Source organism: Temnothorax curvispinosus, unplaced genomic scaffold (genome assembly GCF_003070985.1).
Source record: "Temnothorax curvispinosus isolate PA1 unplaced genomic scaffold, ASM307098v1 QBEX01014024.1, whole genome shotgun sequence".
Taxonomy (NCBI): domain Eukaryota; kingdom Metazoa; phylum Arthropoda; class Insecta; order Hymenoptera; family Formicidae; genus Temnothorax; species Temnothorax curvispinosus.
Genome location: NW_020223804.1, coordinates 1 through 15,877, shown reverse-complemented (window position 1 = coordinate 15,877; position 15,877 = coordinate 1). Strand labels below are relative to the sequence as shown.

Below are 15,877 nucleotides of genomic sequence, written 5' to 3'. Positions count from 1 at the left end.
CGCGTTTAGTGTTAGGGTCGCTCGTGGTGGTTTTAGTCGGTAGGCTATGGGCGCGCGATGCCACGCTGAGGGTGGCTCCTTGGATTTCGGTCCTCTGAAGCGCCCCTCGTAACGGTGGTACGCGTGCGCGTAGAATCCGACACTCCCCTTCCCTACCACAGGGCGGGGTGTCTTTCGAAGATTTCCACCACGTAAAAAAAAAAAAAAAAAAAAAGTAGAGAACAATTTTTAATTCCTTTCAGCAATTACATTTCTATTAAGCGAGAAAGGTCAAGAAACATTTCGACTATATTGCAACAACGTCGTAAAATTAATGCAATATAGCCGAAATGGCTTCTTGACTTTTTTTGCTTAATGGATGAAGTCACACTGCATTGCCACGAGTCTCAATGTGGCTCGAGACTCTTATCTGACCCGGAGGTGGTGGTGGATTTTGCGGCCGGAACAGCAGGAAAAAAAGTGGTGAGTGTAACTGATTTTTACGTACTATGTCACTTATGTCCAACAATGTTCTATCTCTTCTGTCTTTACTTAATCAAATCGTTCATTTGAATATTTCAGAAAATAACGACGCAGAAGGTGACATCGGAGCAGCGAGGGAATCCTGCGAAGCTGATATCCCGAGCAGTCTGAGAGGAGGAGGAGGCCTTGGATAGGCATCGGGCATCGGCGTATCAACACTTCTGGTAAATGTTACTTTTTATTTTTTTCTAAAGATATTATAGAATCTGTCTTTTTGTTTGTGCTTATTCAGTTGCTGCATTAAACCGTGTTTTAAAATATAAATTAGTAAAAAGAAATTATTTGAAAAATTTGATTCAAGTTGATTCTAACGATTCTAACGACCTTTTTGCGAAGAAGTAATTTGAATGTGTATTAATCTGAATAACGAACAAAATGTTCAATGCGCGTGACAATTATTTAATCGATTCGATTATTTTTATGTTACAGAAAATATCCACGCTGGAAGGACCATTAGCTTCGCATCGAGGGAACACGATGGACATCTCGAGCAGCCTGAGAGGAGGTGGAGGCCTAGGAGAGGCATCGGGGATCGGCGTACTAACACTTCTGGTAAGTTGTTATTTTTTATTTTTTCTAAAGATATTATGGAATCTCTTTTTTCGTTTGTTTTTATTTAGTTGCTACATTAAACAGTGTTTCGAAATATAAATTAGTAAAAAGAAATAAATTGAAAAATTTGATTCAAGTTGATTCTAACGTAGAGACTTTTTTCGAAGAAGTAATTTAGGAAAACATTAATCGGAATAACGAATAAAATGTTTGATGCGCGTGACACGTATTTAGTCGATTCGATTATTTTTATGTTACAGAAAATATCTACGCGGGAAGGAGTATCTTCGCATCGAGGAAACAGTAACTGACATCCCGAGCAGCCTGAGAGGAGGTGGAGGCCTAGGAGGAGGCATCAGGCGCCGGCGGAGCAACATGCGGTAAATATAATTTATTTATACATATACACATATTATATCTTATACTGATGGGTCATTTACTTTTTAACCGGATAGTTATTCAGAAAATAAAAGTTAAAGAAAAAGTTTTATTTTAGAAATTCTATAGAAGCTTATGTTCAATGGATAGAGTATTCTTAAGAAATTACAAAATTATTTCATTAAATTTGCTTAATAAACAATAATATAAAATTTAGTGTTTATATAGTAATCATTTTTTGAAATATTGATTGTCTCTCTCTCTTGCATCCTGTTTTAATTCGGATTCTACATTTCTTTGTTACAGAATCATCGTAGCGACGTTGCAGAATAACTCCGCTGTTGCGCATCGGTCGGTGAGTGATGATTAAAATTTTATAATTAAGGTAACGAATTTATGACAATTATGTCAAAATTTGACATTTATCTGAAAATTAAAATTATAAAATTACGATTATATTTTTCAAAATTATGAGATACAAAATTCGTAATAATTTTGAAGAATGTAGTCTTAATTTTGTAATTTTAATTATCGTAATTTTTTTTTTTTATTCAGATAAAAGAAGGACCATGGGGAGAGCCCATATGGTCTATTATCGTAATTCGTTATTAATTGGAATACGCAAGATGGAAGCGCGGCCGCCGCGACCAGAATATCCCCTCCAGCTGGCTAGTTCGGACACGAACCATTAGCACGGACGCAAACCATGTGCGGTTACCGAGCGATACGACGTAGTTGAGTTGCACTTTCTCAGGCGGCGCGTCGGAAAATGCAACACAGCAACACACGAAAAAGGCCGGGATGGCCTCTCTCAGGTAGGTCGAGAAGTCGAGACGTATATCGAATCGATAATGTCGATCATGTTGAGCCATGTCGACACTGTCGACAGTCGAGTATTATACGTCAACAGTTTCTGTCAAGTTTTACGAGGTTCTGGAATTGCCGATTTAATACGCGCACTTAAATTTAATTACACGGTCTAGTACTTACGCGTAAACGAGACACGTGCGATTATGTCATTATTTGAAAATCTCTGTTGCAAATAAAATCATGTCTCAGACGAAGGTAATTCCACATAACCTCATTAAGTGGGACCAGAACGACAATTCTCTGGCCCCGTTGACAGAGTGTCAAAAGGATTGCTTGACAAATCTGGAGATCGTTGTGACTTCGTTCTTCCCGTTATCGAATCTACAGTCCAGCGTGATCGACGGCGATGAGAAGCTACACGAGCAGAATTCTCAGGAGAATACACCCCCGATAGAAAGGTATCAGGAGTTACTTCAGCATTTCTTGCTTCTAGAAAGGAAATACGTTTCCATGTACGACATGAAGTACAACCTGTACCTTGAAGAGCTGAAATCGAGGAGGTCCGAGTGCCAGGACGTTTGTTCTCAGATAGAAGAGACGTTGGACGATTTCTCTGCGCTCTACAAGCAGTATACTGAGGTTTCCAGCAAGACCACCTCTCTGTACGAAGCCAGCGAACAACTCATCTTCGATCAAAAGCAGTTAAATGCGACAATCGACGGCATTACGGAGTACGTTAAATATTTCAAGGAGATCGACGTGATTACAGAGAAGCTAGACGCGTCCACCTTGTCGGTGAACAGCGAAATGTTTTTTTCTATATTAGATAAAATTGACACAAACATAGATTTTATGCAAAACAACTCGTCGTACAATGAAAGTGGGACTTACCTGGTGAGATACAAGCATTGCCAGTCGAAGGCGATTGCGTTGATACAGAATTACATCTCCAACTTGTTCTCTAAAACCACTGAAAGCATTTTGAACTTGAAGGACAATGAAAATTCATCGGAGAACACGGACGCGGCTCTCGCTCTATTTTATGGCAGATTTCAGACGATCTTGTCCAAAACAAGGCCGGTTATCAGGCAAATTGAAAGCAAATCGTACAAAAGGCAGGAATATGACAGCTTGTTGCTTGAGTGCCATCAATATTATTGGAGTCAGCGAGGCTTGGTGCTAGGTACAAGCATACAAAAGTCTCTGAATTCCATAAGAGAAAAATATAACGGCGACCATTGCAGTTTAGTGCGACATTCTTGTGCATTACTCTTGCATGCGTCGATAGACGAACATAAACTGTTCTACGAATTTTTTTCGAAACAATCAAGCGGACTGACCGCATACCTGGAGAGCTTGTGCACTTCTCTGTATGATGCATTGAGACCTTTCATAATACACATTAATCATCTCGAGACATTGGCCGAGATTTGCTGCATTCTACGAATAGAGATGCTCGACGAACACGTGCAGAACAACTTTGAACCGCTGGAAGGCTTCGGAAACATTTGCTTACAGCTGTTGCACGATGTTCAGGAGAGATTGGTATTTCGGGCGCATTTATATCTGCAATCCGACGTACTGAATTACAATCCTTCGTCAGGCGACCTGGCGTATCCAGAAAAGCTGAAGATGATGGAAGAAATAGCGGAATCGATCAGGGAAGCGAATCGCCAGACCCGCATGAAGAGGATCTCCGTCTCGTCCACTGACAGCTCTGTCCTAGAACCAGTTTCTCGAAATCACATAGTTATCGATTCCATTTATCAGAAGACACACATGGGGAGTTCTCCAGCGGATCTGCACGCTATGTGGTATCCCACGGTACGCAGGACTCTGGTCTGCCTGTCGAGGCTCTACCGTTGCGTGGACAGATCCGTGTTCCAGTCATTGAGCCAGGAGGCCATTTCCCTCTGCGTCCAGAGTATCGAGAATGCCAGACAGGAAATTGAGAAGAGAGCGAGTACATTAGATGCAGAATTATTTCAGATAAAGCACTTGCTGATTCTTAGAGAACAAATTGCTCCGTTTCAAGTAGATTTTACTATCAAAGAATATAGTTTAGACTTCTCTAAAGTGAAGACCGCTGCATTCGGGCTGCTCGAAAAGAGTTCTAGGTTCTTTACCCTGTCGAACAACGCGTTATTGCAGTTTCTTTTGGAAGGTGCACCACAGATGAAGGAGCAACTTATCGACTCGAGGAAGCATGTGGACGCAAAGTTGAGACTTACGTGCCAGCGATTAATACAACACGCAACTTATTTATTGATTTATCCTATTATTAAGTTATTGGAGAAGGAAAAGTTGCTCGATGCAAGCTCGATTCAAGAAAATGCCCTAGGAAGTCCGCAAGAGATAGCAACTATAGTAGCCGACGTATTGAGGGTAATTAAATTCAAATGTCCCGAGATACAGCAATCGATGCAGTTATATTTAGCTAACAAAGAAACTGAATTTATTCTGTTTAAACCAGTGAAGAATAACATTTGCGCTGCATTCACGCAATTGCATCAGGTATTGAATAAGTATTATAACGCGGAGAACCTTCTGTTGATCGCGTGTCCTTTGCCAGAACATATTTCTGTTATGTTGAGTTCAACAACGTTAATTCAAGGAAAGTCAAATCGAGAATCGCAGTCGGTTCTGAAACAATCACAGTCACTTGCTAAACAAGAAGATTAAATAACGTAATTTTGTTTATTCTGTTGTGTTTTCAAAAATTAATTGTTGAATAGAGTATTGATATAAATTTAAGTAAAAAATGTGCAAAAATAAATCTTTTTTTATGTTAGATTTTATGTTATTTTTTATATATGTATATAATTTATATAATAAAATAAACTTTCTAAGTAAATTAAAGTTAAAATAATATTGATTTAAGGTCAAATAAATTTTAGGATTAAAATGAGGTGAGAGAGAGAGAGAATTTTTAAATCTAATTGTGTGTGATCATATGTAATTATTCTGGCATGTGATATAATTTTTGTAATAAAATAAAATTTTCTAAGTAAATTAAAGTTAAAATAACATCGATTTAGAATCAATTAAATTTTAGGATTAAAATGAGAAGAGAGAGAAAAAGAGAGAAAATTTTTATGTAATTTATCATATGTAATTATTCTGGCATGTGATATAAAATTATATAATCTTATCAATGTAAAATATAAAGTAATATGAGAATGTGTATGTAATTAAGTTTAATTTTATATTTCCATTATTATTATACCTAATTAAATTAATTTTAAGTAAAATATAAAATTTAGTAAAATTAAATCTTGCTATTTATAAAAAAGTGCTACAACAAAGTCACTAGATTTAATATTTTTAAAAGAGGACAAAAGAAATACAATTTATCCATCTTGAATTTTTTATGCTGTAAAATTGCGCTATAGTAATAAAGGTATAATGAAAGTGTACAACAATTTAATTTCTTTCGAACACTTTTCTATTAGCTAACTGTTGATATTCTTCAATTGTCATATTATTAATAATTTTAATACCATTGACTAATATTATTACTTGAACCATGAATATACAATACAAACATATAATAATCTAAATTATTATCATGCGCCATTGCGTTTCCATTGCATCTTATGAGACGATGTATTTACTGAAACATACATTCAAAATATATATTAATAAATATATTAATAAATTCAACGGTAATTAAAAATTTATTATTTTATTAAAAATTAAAATGTATAATATATATTTTTAGCTAATATATGTATATACATATATTACAAAGTGAGTTGAAAAATGTTGAAGAAAATTCTCTAAATTGTTAAAATTTCATTGAATGCGAAGTAAATTAATTAAATTCTTATCAACCAAGTTTATCAAACTCCGAAAAATTTGTTTTTTGATAAAAATTGATTACTAATTGCGTAACAGAATTTAATGATTCTACGAAATTGTTTATTTTTGTAATGAGAGAATATATGTATATTAATTTTCTGGATATGTACACTTACTTATTTGTGTATATTCTTATGTGTATTTGAACTATGGCACATTCGGGGTGTAAAGCAAAAGTATGTAAGAAAAGAGATTATCATCGCCATTATCAATACAACCCACATTATCCAAAATAATAGTAAACGAAATTTCATCCAAAATGGACTAGAAACGTAATGTTTTCTTAGATTTTCTGCCTCGTCTGAAATAATAAACAAAGTAACATTTAATGTATTTTAATATATTCAAATTTCGAAAACTACTCTATTTCTGTATAGCCGAATCAAGAAGCTATTAAGTTCTAGAATTACATTTGTATCACTTTTACGAGAAAAAAAAAGGAAAATTTAGTTAAATAATGATATAAATATGATATAAAGCTCCACAGACCTTTGGGATATTTCCTTCCCGTTTTATCAATAATAATTAAAGGGATGGCATCATAAATTGGATTTTCTTGAGCAAAAGCAGATTTTTCCTGAAATTCCATTGTGTTATATCCTCTTGTTCAATATATACAATAACACAGTAATGCACAAAGAGAAACGTCTAAATTTAACACTTTTAACTGAATTTCATTTTGCTTCGTTCTCCATATTTACGAACCTGTCGATACAAGGAGATAGTTATTTTTATAAAAGATAAACGATATAAAGGAAAGATACAATATATCTATACGACACATAAAACTTAATAAATATCAATAGGCTATATATACATTATGTATAATTATTATCATTGTGATTATTCGTCACTTATTTTTATTAATTGGAGAAACGCACTGTTATTACATCGATCAATTCGGGAAAAAAGGAAGTTTAATTCTATGCGACGATATTTTCTTCGACTGCATCACGTTATGGCAAGAATTCATCAACAGATTCTGTGAAAGTCCAGAAAGTCGTGTAAAGTTTAAAACAATGCTGAAAGATATCTAGATTATATAGATATCATTTTCTTTCACATTAATTATTACAAACCGTCACTGCGGGCACTGCACTGTAATAAAAACTTCTGTTTCAGTTCTTCCTTCGATACATTTTTCAGTCAAGTCTATAAACAAACCCGATAAATGTTGACGCATCGAACTCTTTGCAAAGAATAGATCTCCAAACATTTACTGCAGATATTATTGGCACAAACTCGTTGGTATGTGATCCGTTCGTAGTCACCTGATGATCTCAAGTGACCTCCATGAACATCTGGTTTTTAATAACTTTAGCTTTTTTTAGCTCGATATGAGTCATCGTTCAAAGTGGTCTCTGCTTTGCTATTATTGACATATAATCCTCTTAATTCCTGTCGATCCAAATCACTTTTTATCGAGGGGTTCTTAAGTCACTGAATTCTTTCAGATTTTTTATGGCACCATTACAGCTTGAAAATCTTAACTGGCGTAAAAGACCCACTTGTTCGACGAAAGCAGCAGAATTACACATGTTCTGCGAAGGGTTAATAATTCATTAACAAAAATGCATGATGACTATAAATGATGTAACATTATCGATATAATTAAGTTACGTTTTATAAATAGAATTGTGAGAATTTTGCAGTAAAAATACTACCTTGAAAGCACGACATATTTCCTAAGGGAGGGCCCACTGCAACGTCTTGAAATATTATTCTTCCTCAATTCCATATCAAATGGCAAGATTACACCATAATTACAACATTTTCGTATCGAAAAGTCGGAAAGTGTCAGCTACGCTATAGTAAGAGTCGCTATAAGTTGTTAATAACTGTCATTAATTTTACCAAGCCATATGGTGTGTTGCAAGTATGCAATTATTCGCAATGCCTCATCAAGAACTTCTGTCGCGAGTTCGCTTTGTAATACAAAATACAATCTTCCATTATATGAAGGGATATTTACAAGACAATATATTATATAATGTCCATATTAATATTTTTTATAACATATTTTTTTAAACTATAAAATATCGTGAGGTTTGAGTTTTCGCTAAATGGGTTTGAGTCTTTGCTAAGTAGGGTTTGAGTCCTCGCTAAGTAAGGTCAGAGAGAAACCTGTAAGGTTGTTGCATACCTCCCGAGCGCATTTCTAGACGTGTTAAGAGGTTAGGGTGCCTATGATATTCCTGGCGCCGGGTGAATGCAAGAGCATGTGGCAAATTTATTCAGACTTTCGGTATCTTGAATTAACAACGTGTGTCGCGTTATAAAAAGTTAACACAAAACATTATTATATAATATAGTGATTATGAAAATAATTATTCAATGAACAGTGCATGACATTTGGAATAGATTTTTCAAAATAAAAATGTTGCTGAGTGTTGTACAGTTATCACTTAGATCGATTCGCGGCGCAAAACTTTTGCGACCAGCCGATTTAAGATCGACAATTAAATGCGGATATAGTTCTGGATGGAGTAGTCGAAGACCTGTTGCTATTGTCAATGAACACGAGCTTTTGGACACTGATGATACATCGAAAGCTGTTGAACAAAAAACTCCTAAAACACGTAGGAGGAGACCAAGAGTCAATACACGCGAAGAGAAAAAGAAAGATAAGAAGGAAAATGAAATTAAAGAAGGTTCTGCCACAGAACAAAGATATATAGCACTTGATGCAAACGATAAGCTCATCAGGTATATAGTTTTTCTAAATAATGCTCAAATAGCCTCTAGAAAGTATAGTCCTACGAATAATACTGTTTGTATTTCATGTTTCAGCTCATTGATGATAGATATTAAAACGAAAAAGAGAAGAGAAAAGACTCGTCAAATGCTACTGGAAGGCTTTCGATTAATCGAAGATGCGATTCAGGCAGGGATAGTGCCAAAAGTAATATTTTTCAACAGATTGTCCGACATACTGCCGCTGTCGCTTCCCAAGGAAGTAAAACTGTATAAGATTCCGTATCGTACGATTCAATTGTGGTCCAACTTAACAACTTCGCCTGGGATAATTGGTAAATATTTTGATTTTATATGATCTCGCAAAGGAGACGACTGACAATTAGCACAATCTACAAAAAGTAGATATCTGTATATAGTTAATGCAATTTTTTTGGTACAGGAATCTTCGAAATCCCAGATATGGACGATAAGGAACCTGCCAAGGACGCTATACCTTTGACTATTGTCTGTGACAATGTCAGAGAACCAGGAAATTTGGGAACTATTATAAGAGCTGCTGCTGCAGTTGGTTGCGAAAAGTTATTATTAATGAAAGGTAATTTGCACGATTACTAATTTTATAGTCTGTAATTTTTCCATTAATCTGGATTTTTCTTGCCTTATATAGGGTGTGTGGATTTGTGGGAGCCCAAAGTTGTGCGCAGTGCTACAGGTGCACATTTTCGCCTACCAATAATTACGTCCGTTTCATGGGATGAGATTCCAACGTTGATAAATGATGAGTCTGCAATTTTTCTAGCGGACAACAATATAGCGTATGAAAATGATTTAAAAGATACGGTTAATCAAGAGTCAACTGTAAGCACTTCCATCGAAGGCAATGATAATTATACAAAACAAGATTATGTAAATGCGAACGACGATCAAACTGCTGAAGATAACGCGATAGACCAACTGACAAGTCAAACCAACCAATATAAACAAACTGCAAAAACTAAATTGCTAGTAAAAAAATTAATATCTCAACTTCCAGTTGAACCTTACTATACATTAGATTTTACAAAAAGAGAAATGGTACTTGTTATTGGGGGTGAAACCGAGGGTGTTAGTCTCGAATCATGTAAATTGTTACGTGCAAGAAATTGCACTCGTGTTAACATACCATTGACTAACGGCATTGACAGTTTAAATGTTGGTGTGGCTGTTGGTATTGTTACATTTGAAATGAGAAGACAGTTTGTAACTCGCAAAATTGATGATGAATAAAACTATTTCTAAATATATATAGGTAATGTTTCTTGTAACTAATTATTATTATTATGTAATTTGACCAAGTATTTATATAGACTTAGAAATTGTAGCGAAAAATATTGGTGTTTTATGCTCAATTTATTGCAACAAATATTTACTGAATTATCGATTGAATAGTCAAAAATAAAAAACTTTATAATAAATTTTATAAAACTAATTATCTAAAAATATATCCCATACTTTCAAAGATTGTTGAATTATATCTGATTTGTGTGCACGGGCGCGCATGTGTGTCTTTGTTTTATAAATATTTCATGAATTGTACATTTTAGTGCATTATATTATCTGCTATTTGAAACACGATAAATGAGATAATTGTAAATAATTAAAGATATTAGCATTTTTCGTGCTACGTTTTTCATGATTAACAATTTTTTTACTGACTGATATAGTGAGGACGAGTTTAAATGACATACCGCATTTTCTATGCTCGTGCTCTGTCGTAAAATAAATGAACTAATTACAATTATATCGCGAAAGTGTAATCATTAATAATTTCACATATGTACTAAAAATTAAAGTTTTTTCCTTAAATAAGATCTAATAACTTTAGGTATATAAATTATAAGATACCTAAAAACATGTACACACACAAAAGATTTTGTGTAAATAAGTTGGAAAAAACATCTATTATTTACCAGGTAGAATAAATTTACACCGATATTTTTGCGCTATAATCGGGTGTGTGTCCGAGAAGGATATTTCATTCGCACCCTCGATTGGTGCGCACCTCTATTGATTTTTATTACTTGATTTACATATAATCGCTCCAAGCAGTTGGGTTCAATATTACTATCGATTTCAGTTAACCAAGTCACACACACACGTACATCATATATCTAACATCAATTTAGAGAGCAGTTATAATTTTCATAATCATAGATATCGACGATAGAATGATAGAATGATTGGTGAGCGATTGATAATCTCGACGTTGTGTATGGACAACATAAATTGACATTTTGTGTGCGATACGTTGAACATAATTACAATTAATATGTTACATTTGTTTCACTTGTTGCAGGTTACGTGTGAGAATAGATCGTGGAATGCAAGCAGTTATATTTACCTTGAGCATTACTTTTTCCGGACCAGCAGTAAACGTAAATTTGCACGAACATACAAATGGTGTACATCAGCAAAGTCGCAGTCCCGGACTCCGAAATATGCCGGTATGTAAAATACACTTGCATTTCAAGATACTGCCGAAGAATTGAACAAAGAGCACTTGGTTGAATATACTGTTTTGACGTACCTGTACCTAACGTCGTATTAATTCTGTATTTTAAATGAGAAAGTGTCTTATCATTACATATGGTTTTTCAATTCTTAAAACATTAAGAATTAAGGAAACTCTAGCATAATTAGTTTGGTAACGTTATACCTATTACATTGTGCTACACATTGTAGTTACATTTACTGTGCGTGCGCGTGCATGTCATCTGCTTGCGTCAGTGTTTGGATAATCGGAATAGGGAATAAGGCTGAAGTAAAAATGTGTGGAAACAAAAGTTATGAGATTTAGAATTTCTAATTTATCCAAAACTACATCATTATTTATATTTCACTTTTGTAACACGTTAAATACTGAATAAGACGTTTTTAGGATCTGAAAGGAAAATTAAAAGAAATCTTAATATAGAAGATAAAACATTTATGAAAATTTTAATTGTATTTTCGTAAGTACGCGACAAATATCAGTAATATCACAAACAGCGTATCTCGTTAATATGTCAAATATCACAAACAGCATATCTTCTTAATATGTCAATATTTATTTTGACACCAAAGTAATAATAATACTAACGTTACTGTAAGACTGAAGGGATAGAGTTATCAAGAAGCTGCTCGTGAACTTTATAGGAATAGTGCTACGCATCATGATCATGAGCAATCCTTTTTTCTCTCTGATTGATAGCAGTGGCCAATCTGTACGATATATAGTGTCTCCTATGCTCGTACTCTGCCAACGTGACACAAATAAATTTATTATTGCATAATAATACCAAATAATTTTATTAATATTATTAATTTCACACACACAAAAATTAAGTTGTATATAAAAGCACTCGCTATTTTCCATTAATTCGGTAAAACACATCCCTTTGGTACGGAATATTTTGGTAAGAATTATGGAGTATAGAAAGTTACCTTAAGTATGACTTCGTTTCCGGACCAGCAGTAAACGAAAATTTGTGCAAACATGCAAATCGTATATACCAAAAAAGACACAAGTCCAGACAGTTCCGCAGTATGGGTTGACAAGTAATATACACATGTACATAATACTATTATACTAGAAAAAAACTGAACGAAGAGCACCTGGTTGAATATGACGTTTACCGTTTTCGCGAATCTGTAATGGTTTCATGTTAAATCATGCATTGAATGCGAAATTACTGTTATAATATATAATTTTATAACATAATTCCAATAATTTTAAATATTGTGGGAAATGTATCTTTTAGCATGCGTCATTTACTGAAAGAAGAACTACTTGGTTCTAAACAGATACTTAAATTTTATTTTTCTGCACAATCTACCACGGAATGACAATATAATTAAATCATTTTGCGAATACTCTGCTTTCGAGCTCATAATAATGGTCTATTAATTGCAATTAATAACGTTAATTATGTTATCTTTTGATTTTAAACGATTTTTCATCATAAGCATCAATCATTGTTGTAAATAACAGCAGTTCTTAGACATGAAAATTAAATAATGGACACGCGCATGCACACATACACACGTACATAAAGAGGCGACTGAATATATGCATAAAAACGGATTCTTACGTGACTCACTTGTAAATGCTGAGATGATAATGTACGCATTCCGATATCCCTACTTCGTTCTTATTCGACGTCGAAAGTGTATGTCCCAGATCTTTAACTGTTTTATTAATTATAAATTTGTGAAGACGACTTTCGAAAATTTCAAGTTGGGCGCACGTTTGTATGAGCAATCCGAGAACTAGAGTTTCCGTCCCGACATTTATGATACAGGCGAAAAGTAAAGTTAAGATTTGATGAATAGATATAATCCAGAACACCAGAGGTATATCGTAATTCCATGGTAGCCATACTCGATAAGGTAAATGACCATGCATAGCATTTAATATTGATCCTAGAGTGAGGCCTGTAATGGAGCCCGTCGCCAAAAAAGTGTATCTTAACGTAAACGTTCTGCAAACATAGAACCGATATTAAATTGTATAAACGCACAAATTATTTGTACTTACAATGTACAGAAATTTATCATTACAAATTTTTAATAAATATACGAATTCACCTGATAAACTTATCAAATTTCGTTTGGATAGCTACTTCATCCTCGTTTCGAGGTTTATGTGGTGCTTTCAACAACAATTGCACTATGTTGATGATCGCATTCCGACGCACAACAACGACCGTCGCTTTACAACAAACAGCAACAATAGTCAAAAACATTAGAGTATTAGCGGTAAAATCATCGATATTGTCGACAACAAGTACTATATCCATAAATTGAGTTATCATCAAAAAGTATTCCGAAGATACTATAATAAAGGTAAATATACTATACAGCAGCTTGGCACCATCCGATGACCATTCAACAGGTCGCCATATACCACCAACGGTATACATTGAAAAATGTAAAGAAAGTATTTGCATATTTAAATCTCTTCCTTTACAAACAACTTATCAGTGTGTTGCACAAAAGCATAACCTCTTTCTACATGTAAAGCAATATCTAAAAAAGTAGTTTGCAGAATTGCGAAAAGTATATCTTTTTTTAATTATATTAATTATATGTCCAGGCGTGTAAGGTAATTATGAAAAAAATTGAATTTAATGCAGAAGGTAATATGTTATATAAACAGATTGCGTGAAGTATTAAATTCTGCAACCTGATTAAAATTTCAAACACTAAATACATGAATAGATTCGATGAAGAAAAATTTTATACACGTTTAACGTACATACCGATCGCGTCCAATGTTATCGCGGGTAAAAACTGAACAACCTTATTTAAACGGAATGCAATATACGATACGTGAAAATATAACTAGAAAGCAATATTTGTAAGCATTTATAATCACGCACCTTATTTCGAAATATCGGTTCCCCAGAATTGTGGCTGATAATGCAACAGAATTATAAAACAAATACATTGATACGACACATGTTATTTTATTATCGTAATGGTCAATAAATTTCACTTAAATGTAACCGAGCACGTCTTGCGACAGACTGTGTATAATTTTACCCTCTTCAGCATCTTATCAACTCTACTACAATTACCGCCATTAAAAAATCGACATGAAGTCATTTAATCATTTATTATGGAGTGCACGTTCTTTTCCGTTCTTGCGAATACTACAATTATAAAAGTTTTCCTAGTTGCAATTATCGAGGGATGTTTTCCTTTCACGTTGTCATATTCCCGTTGAATAAAATATTTGTATGTCTCCTGTCCATCGGAACTACGAAGAATATCATACCTTCCGCATACAGTTTCCCGTTTTATTACATAAAAATACAAGACGAGTGTAGCGATAAGAATGTGATGCATAATATACTCAGTGTCAGAGCATATTTCTCAAGTTGCTTGTATATCTGCGAGGTATGACGAGTGTACAGGGGAACTACCATGTATTAATTCTATACTCAGTACATCACATGTAGCAAAGCCTGAGAAATTATTCTTTTCTGACTTTAACGCTAGAGCCGAAATTAGTGTTGCTTATACGTCATTATTTTTTCTTCATTTTGCGATGCAAATGAATATTCCATATACTTGATTGTCTTATTAGTTACCAATCATTCTGCAGATGAAGTAACGAATAAAGTGTTTAAATACTTTCCAAGTTAACTGTCACACATCCGCTCGCCAAGTATGACGGGTGAGGCAGAAGACTGGATTATTTTTGGTACGACCGCAAAAGAGTGTCGCAGGTAACGGTATAAGAAGACATTATATTTTTCATGTTTAACTGACGCTCGATTTCTTGTTATATGTATTATACCTATTACATTGTATGCATGTTATCTGCTTGCATCAGTGTTTGAATAATCGGAATAGAAAATAAGGCTGAAGTGGAAAAATGTGTGGAAACAAAAGTTATAAGATTTAGAATTTATAATTTATTCAAAACTACATCATTATTTATATTTCACTTTTGTAACACGTTAAATATTGAATAAGACGTTTTTAGGATCTGAAAGAAAAATTAGAAAAAACCTTAATATAGAAGATAAGGCATTTATAAAAATTTCAATTGTATTTTCGTATCGTGACAAATATTGATAATATCACAAACAACGTATCTTCTGAATATGTTAAATATTTATTTTGGATACCAATGTAATAATAATACTAACGTTACTGTAAGACTGAACGGATAAAGTTATCAAAAAGCTGCTCGTGAACTTTATAGGAATAGTGCTACGCATCATGATCATGAGCAATCCTTTTTTCTCTTTGATTGATAGCAATGGCCAATCCATATGATATATAGTATCTCCTATGCCCGTGCTCTATCAACGTAACACAAATAAATTTTACCAAATAATTGTATTAATATTATTAATTTTTACACGCACATATATGTATGCATGAACTATTATCCTTATGAAGAAAATTGATATTTTTTATATACACGAGCGTCGAATCCAAACTTGCTTGACAAATTATTTCCCAGATTATCTAGCAAAAACTTGTAAAAAATTGAACTGCAATGTATAAAAGCACTCGCCATTTT

General features: G+C 33.9%; 3 protein-coding genes and 1 long non-coding RNA gene across 4 annotated transcripts in view; 2 read left to right on the top strand and 2 right to left on the bottom strand.

The window, feature by feature from the left end:
- Positions 1–13,813, bottom strand: part of LOC112464233 (odorant receptor 2a-like) — a gene marked incomplete at its 5' end in the record, with an annotated part of 23,960 nt that extends 10,147 nt beyond the window's left edge. Inside the window, 4 exons of the mRNA XM_025031099.1 lie at positions 11,938–12,094; positions 12,283–12,487; positions 12,939–13,319; positions 13,426–13,813. Coding sequence (XP_024886867.1) covers positions 11,938–12,094; positions 12,283–12,487; positions 12,939–13,319; positions 13,426–13,813 — 1,131 coding nt within the window. The remainder of the gene's footprint in view (positions 1–11,937; positions 12,095–12,282; positions 12,488–12,938; positions 13,320–13,425) is intronic.
- On the top strand, positions 2,327–5,017 carry LOC112464235 (conserved oligomeric Golgi complex subunit 3-like). The gene has a single exon (XM_025031102.1). It carries the CDS (start codon positions 2,503–2,505, stop codon positions 4,942–4,944), a length of 2,442 nt encoding a protein of 813 aa, XP_024886870.1. The 5' UTR covers positions 2,327–2,502; the 3' UTR covers positions 4,945–5,017.
- LOC112464237 lies at positions 5,656–7,996 on the bottom strand. The gene is made up of 6 exons (XR_003041899.1): positions 7,788–7,996; positions 7,203–7,664; positions 7,005–7,105; positions 6,613–6,828; positions 6,240–6,424; positions 5,656–5,875 (listed from the first exon to the last, which is right to left on the bottom strand). It is a non-coding gene; the product is annotated as an uncharacterized LOC112464237 (long non-coding RNA).
- LOC112464236 (rRNA methyltransferase 3, mitochondrial-like) lies at positions 8,469–10,105 on the top strand. The gene is made up of 4 exons (XM_025031103.1): positions 8,469–8,829; positions 8,914–9,152; positions 9,260–9,415; positions 9,488–10,105. Exons 1-4 carry the CDS (start codon positions 8,501–8,503, stop codon positions 10,084–10,086), a joined length of 1,323 nt encoding a protein of 440 aa, XP_024886871.1. The 5' UTR covers positions 8,469–8,500; the 3' UTR covers positions 10,087–10,105.
- Positions 13,814–15,877: the final 2,064 nt, after the last annotated feature.

Coding starts and splice junctions, on each gene's coding strand:
- LOC112464236 (XM_025031103.1), top strand. CDS start 8,501: ATGTTGCTGAGTGTTGTACAGTTATCACTTAGATCGATTCGCGGCGCA. Junction 8,830..8,913: donor GCAAACGATAAGCTCATCAG/GTATATAGTTTT, acceptor TTCATGTTTCAG/CTCATTGATGATAGATATTA. Junction 9,153..9,259: donor AACTTCGCCTGGGATAATTG/GTAAATATTTTG, acceptor TTTTTGGTACAG/GAATCTTCGAAATCCCAGAT.
- LOC112464235 (XM_025031102.1), top strand. CDS start 2,503: ATGTCTCAGACGAAGGTAATTCCACATAACCTCATTAAGTGGGACCAG.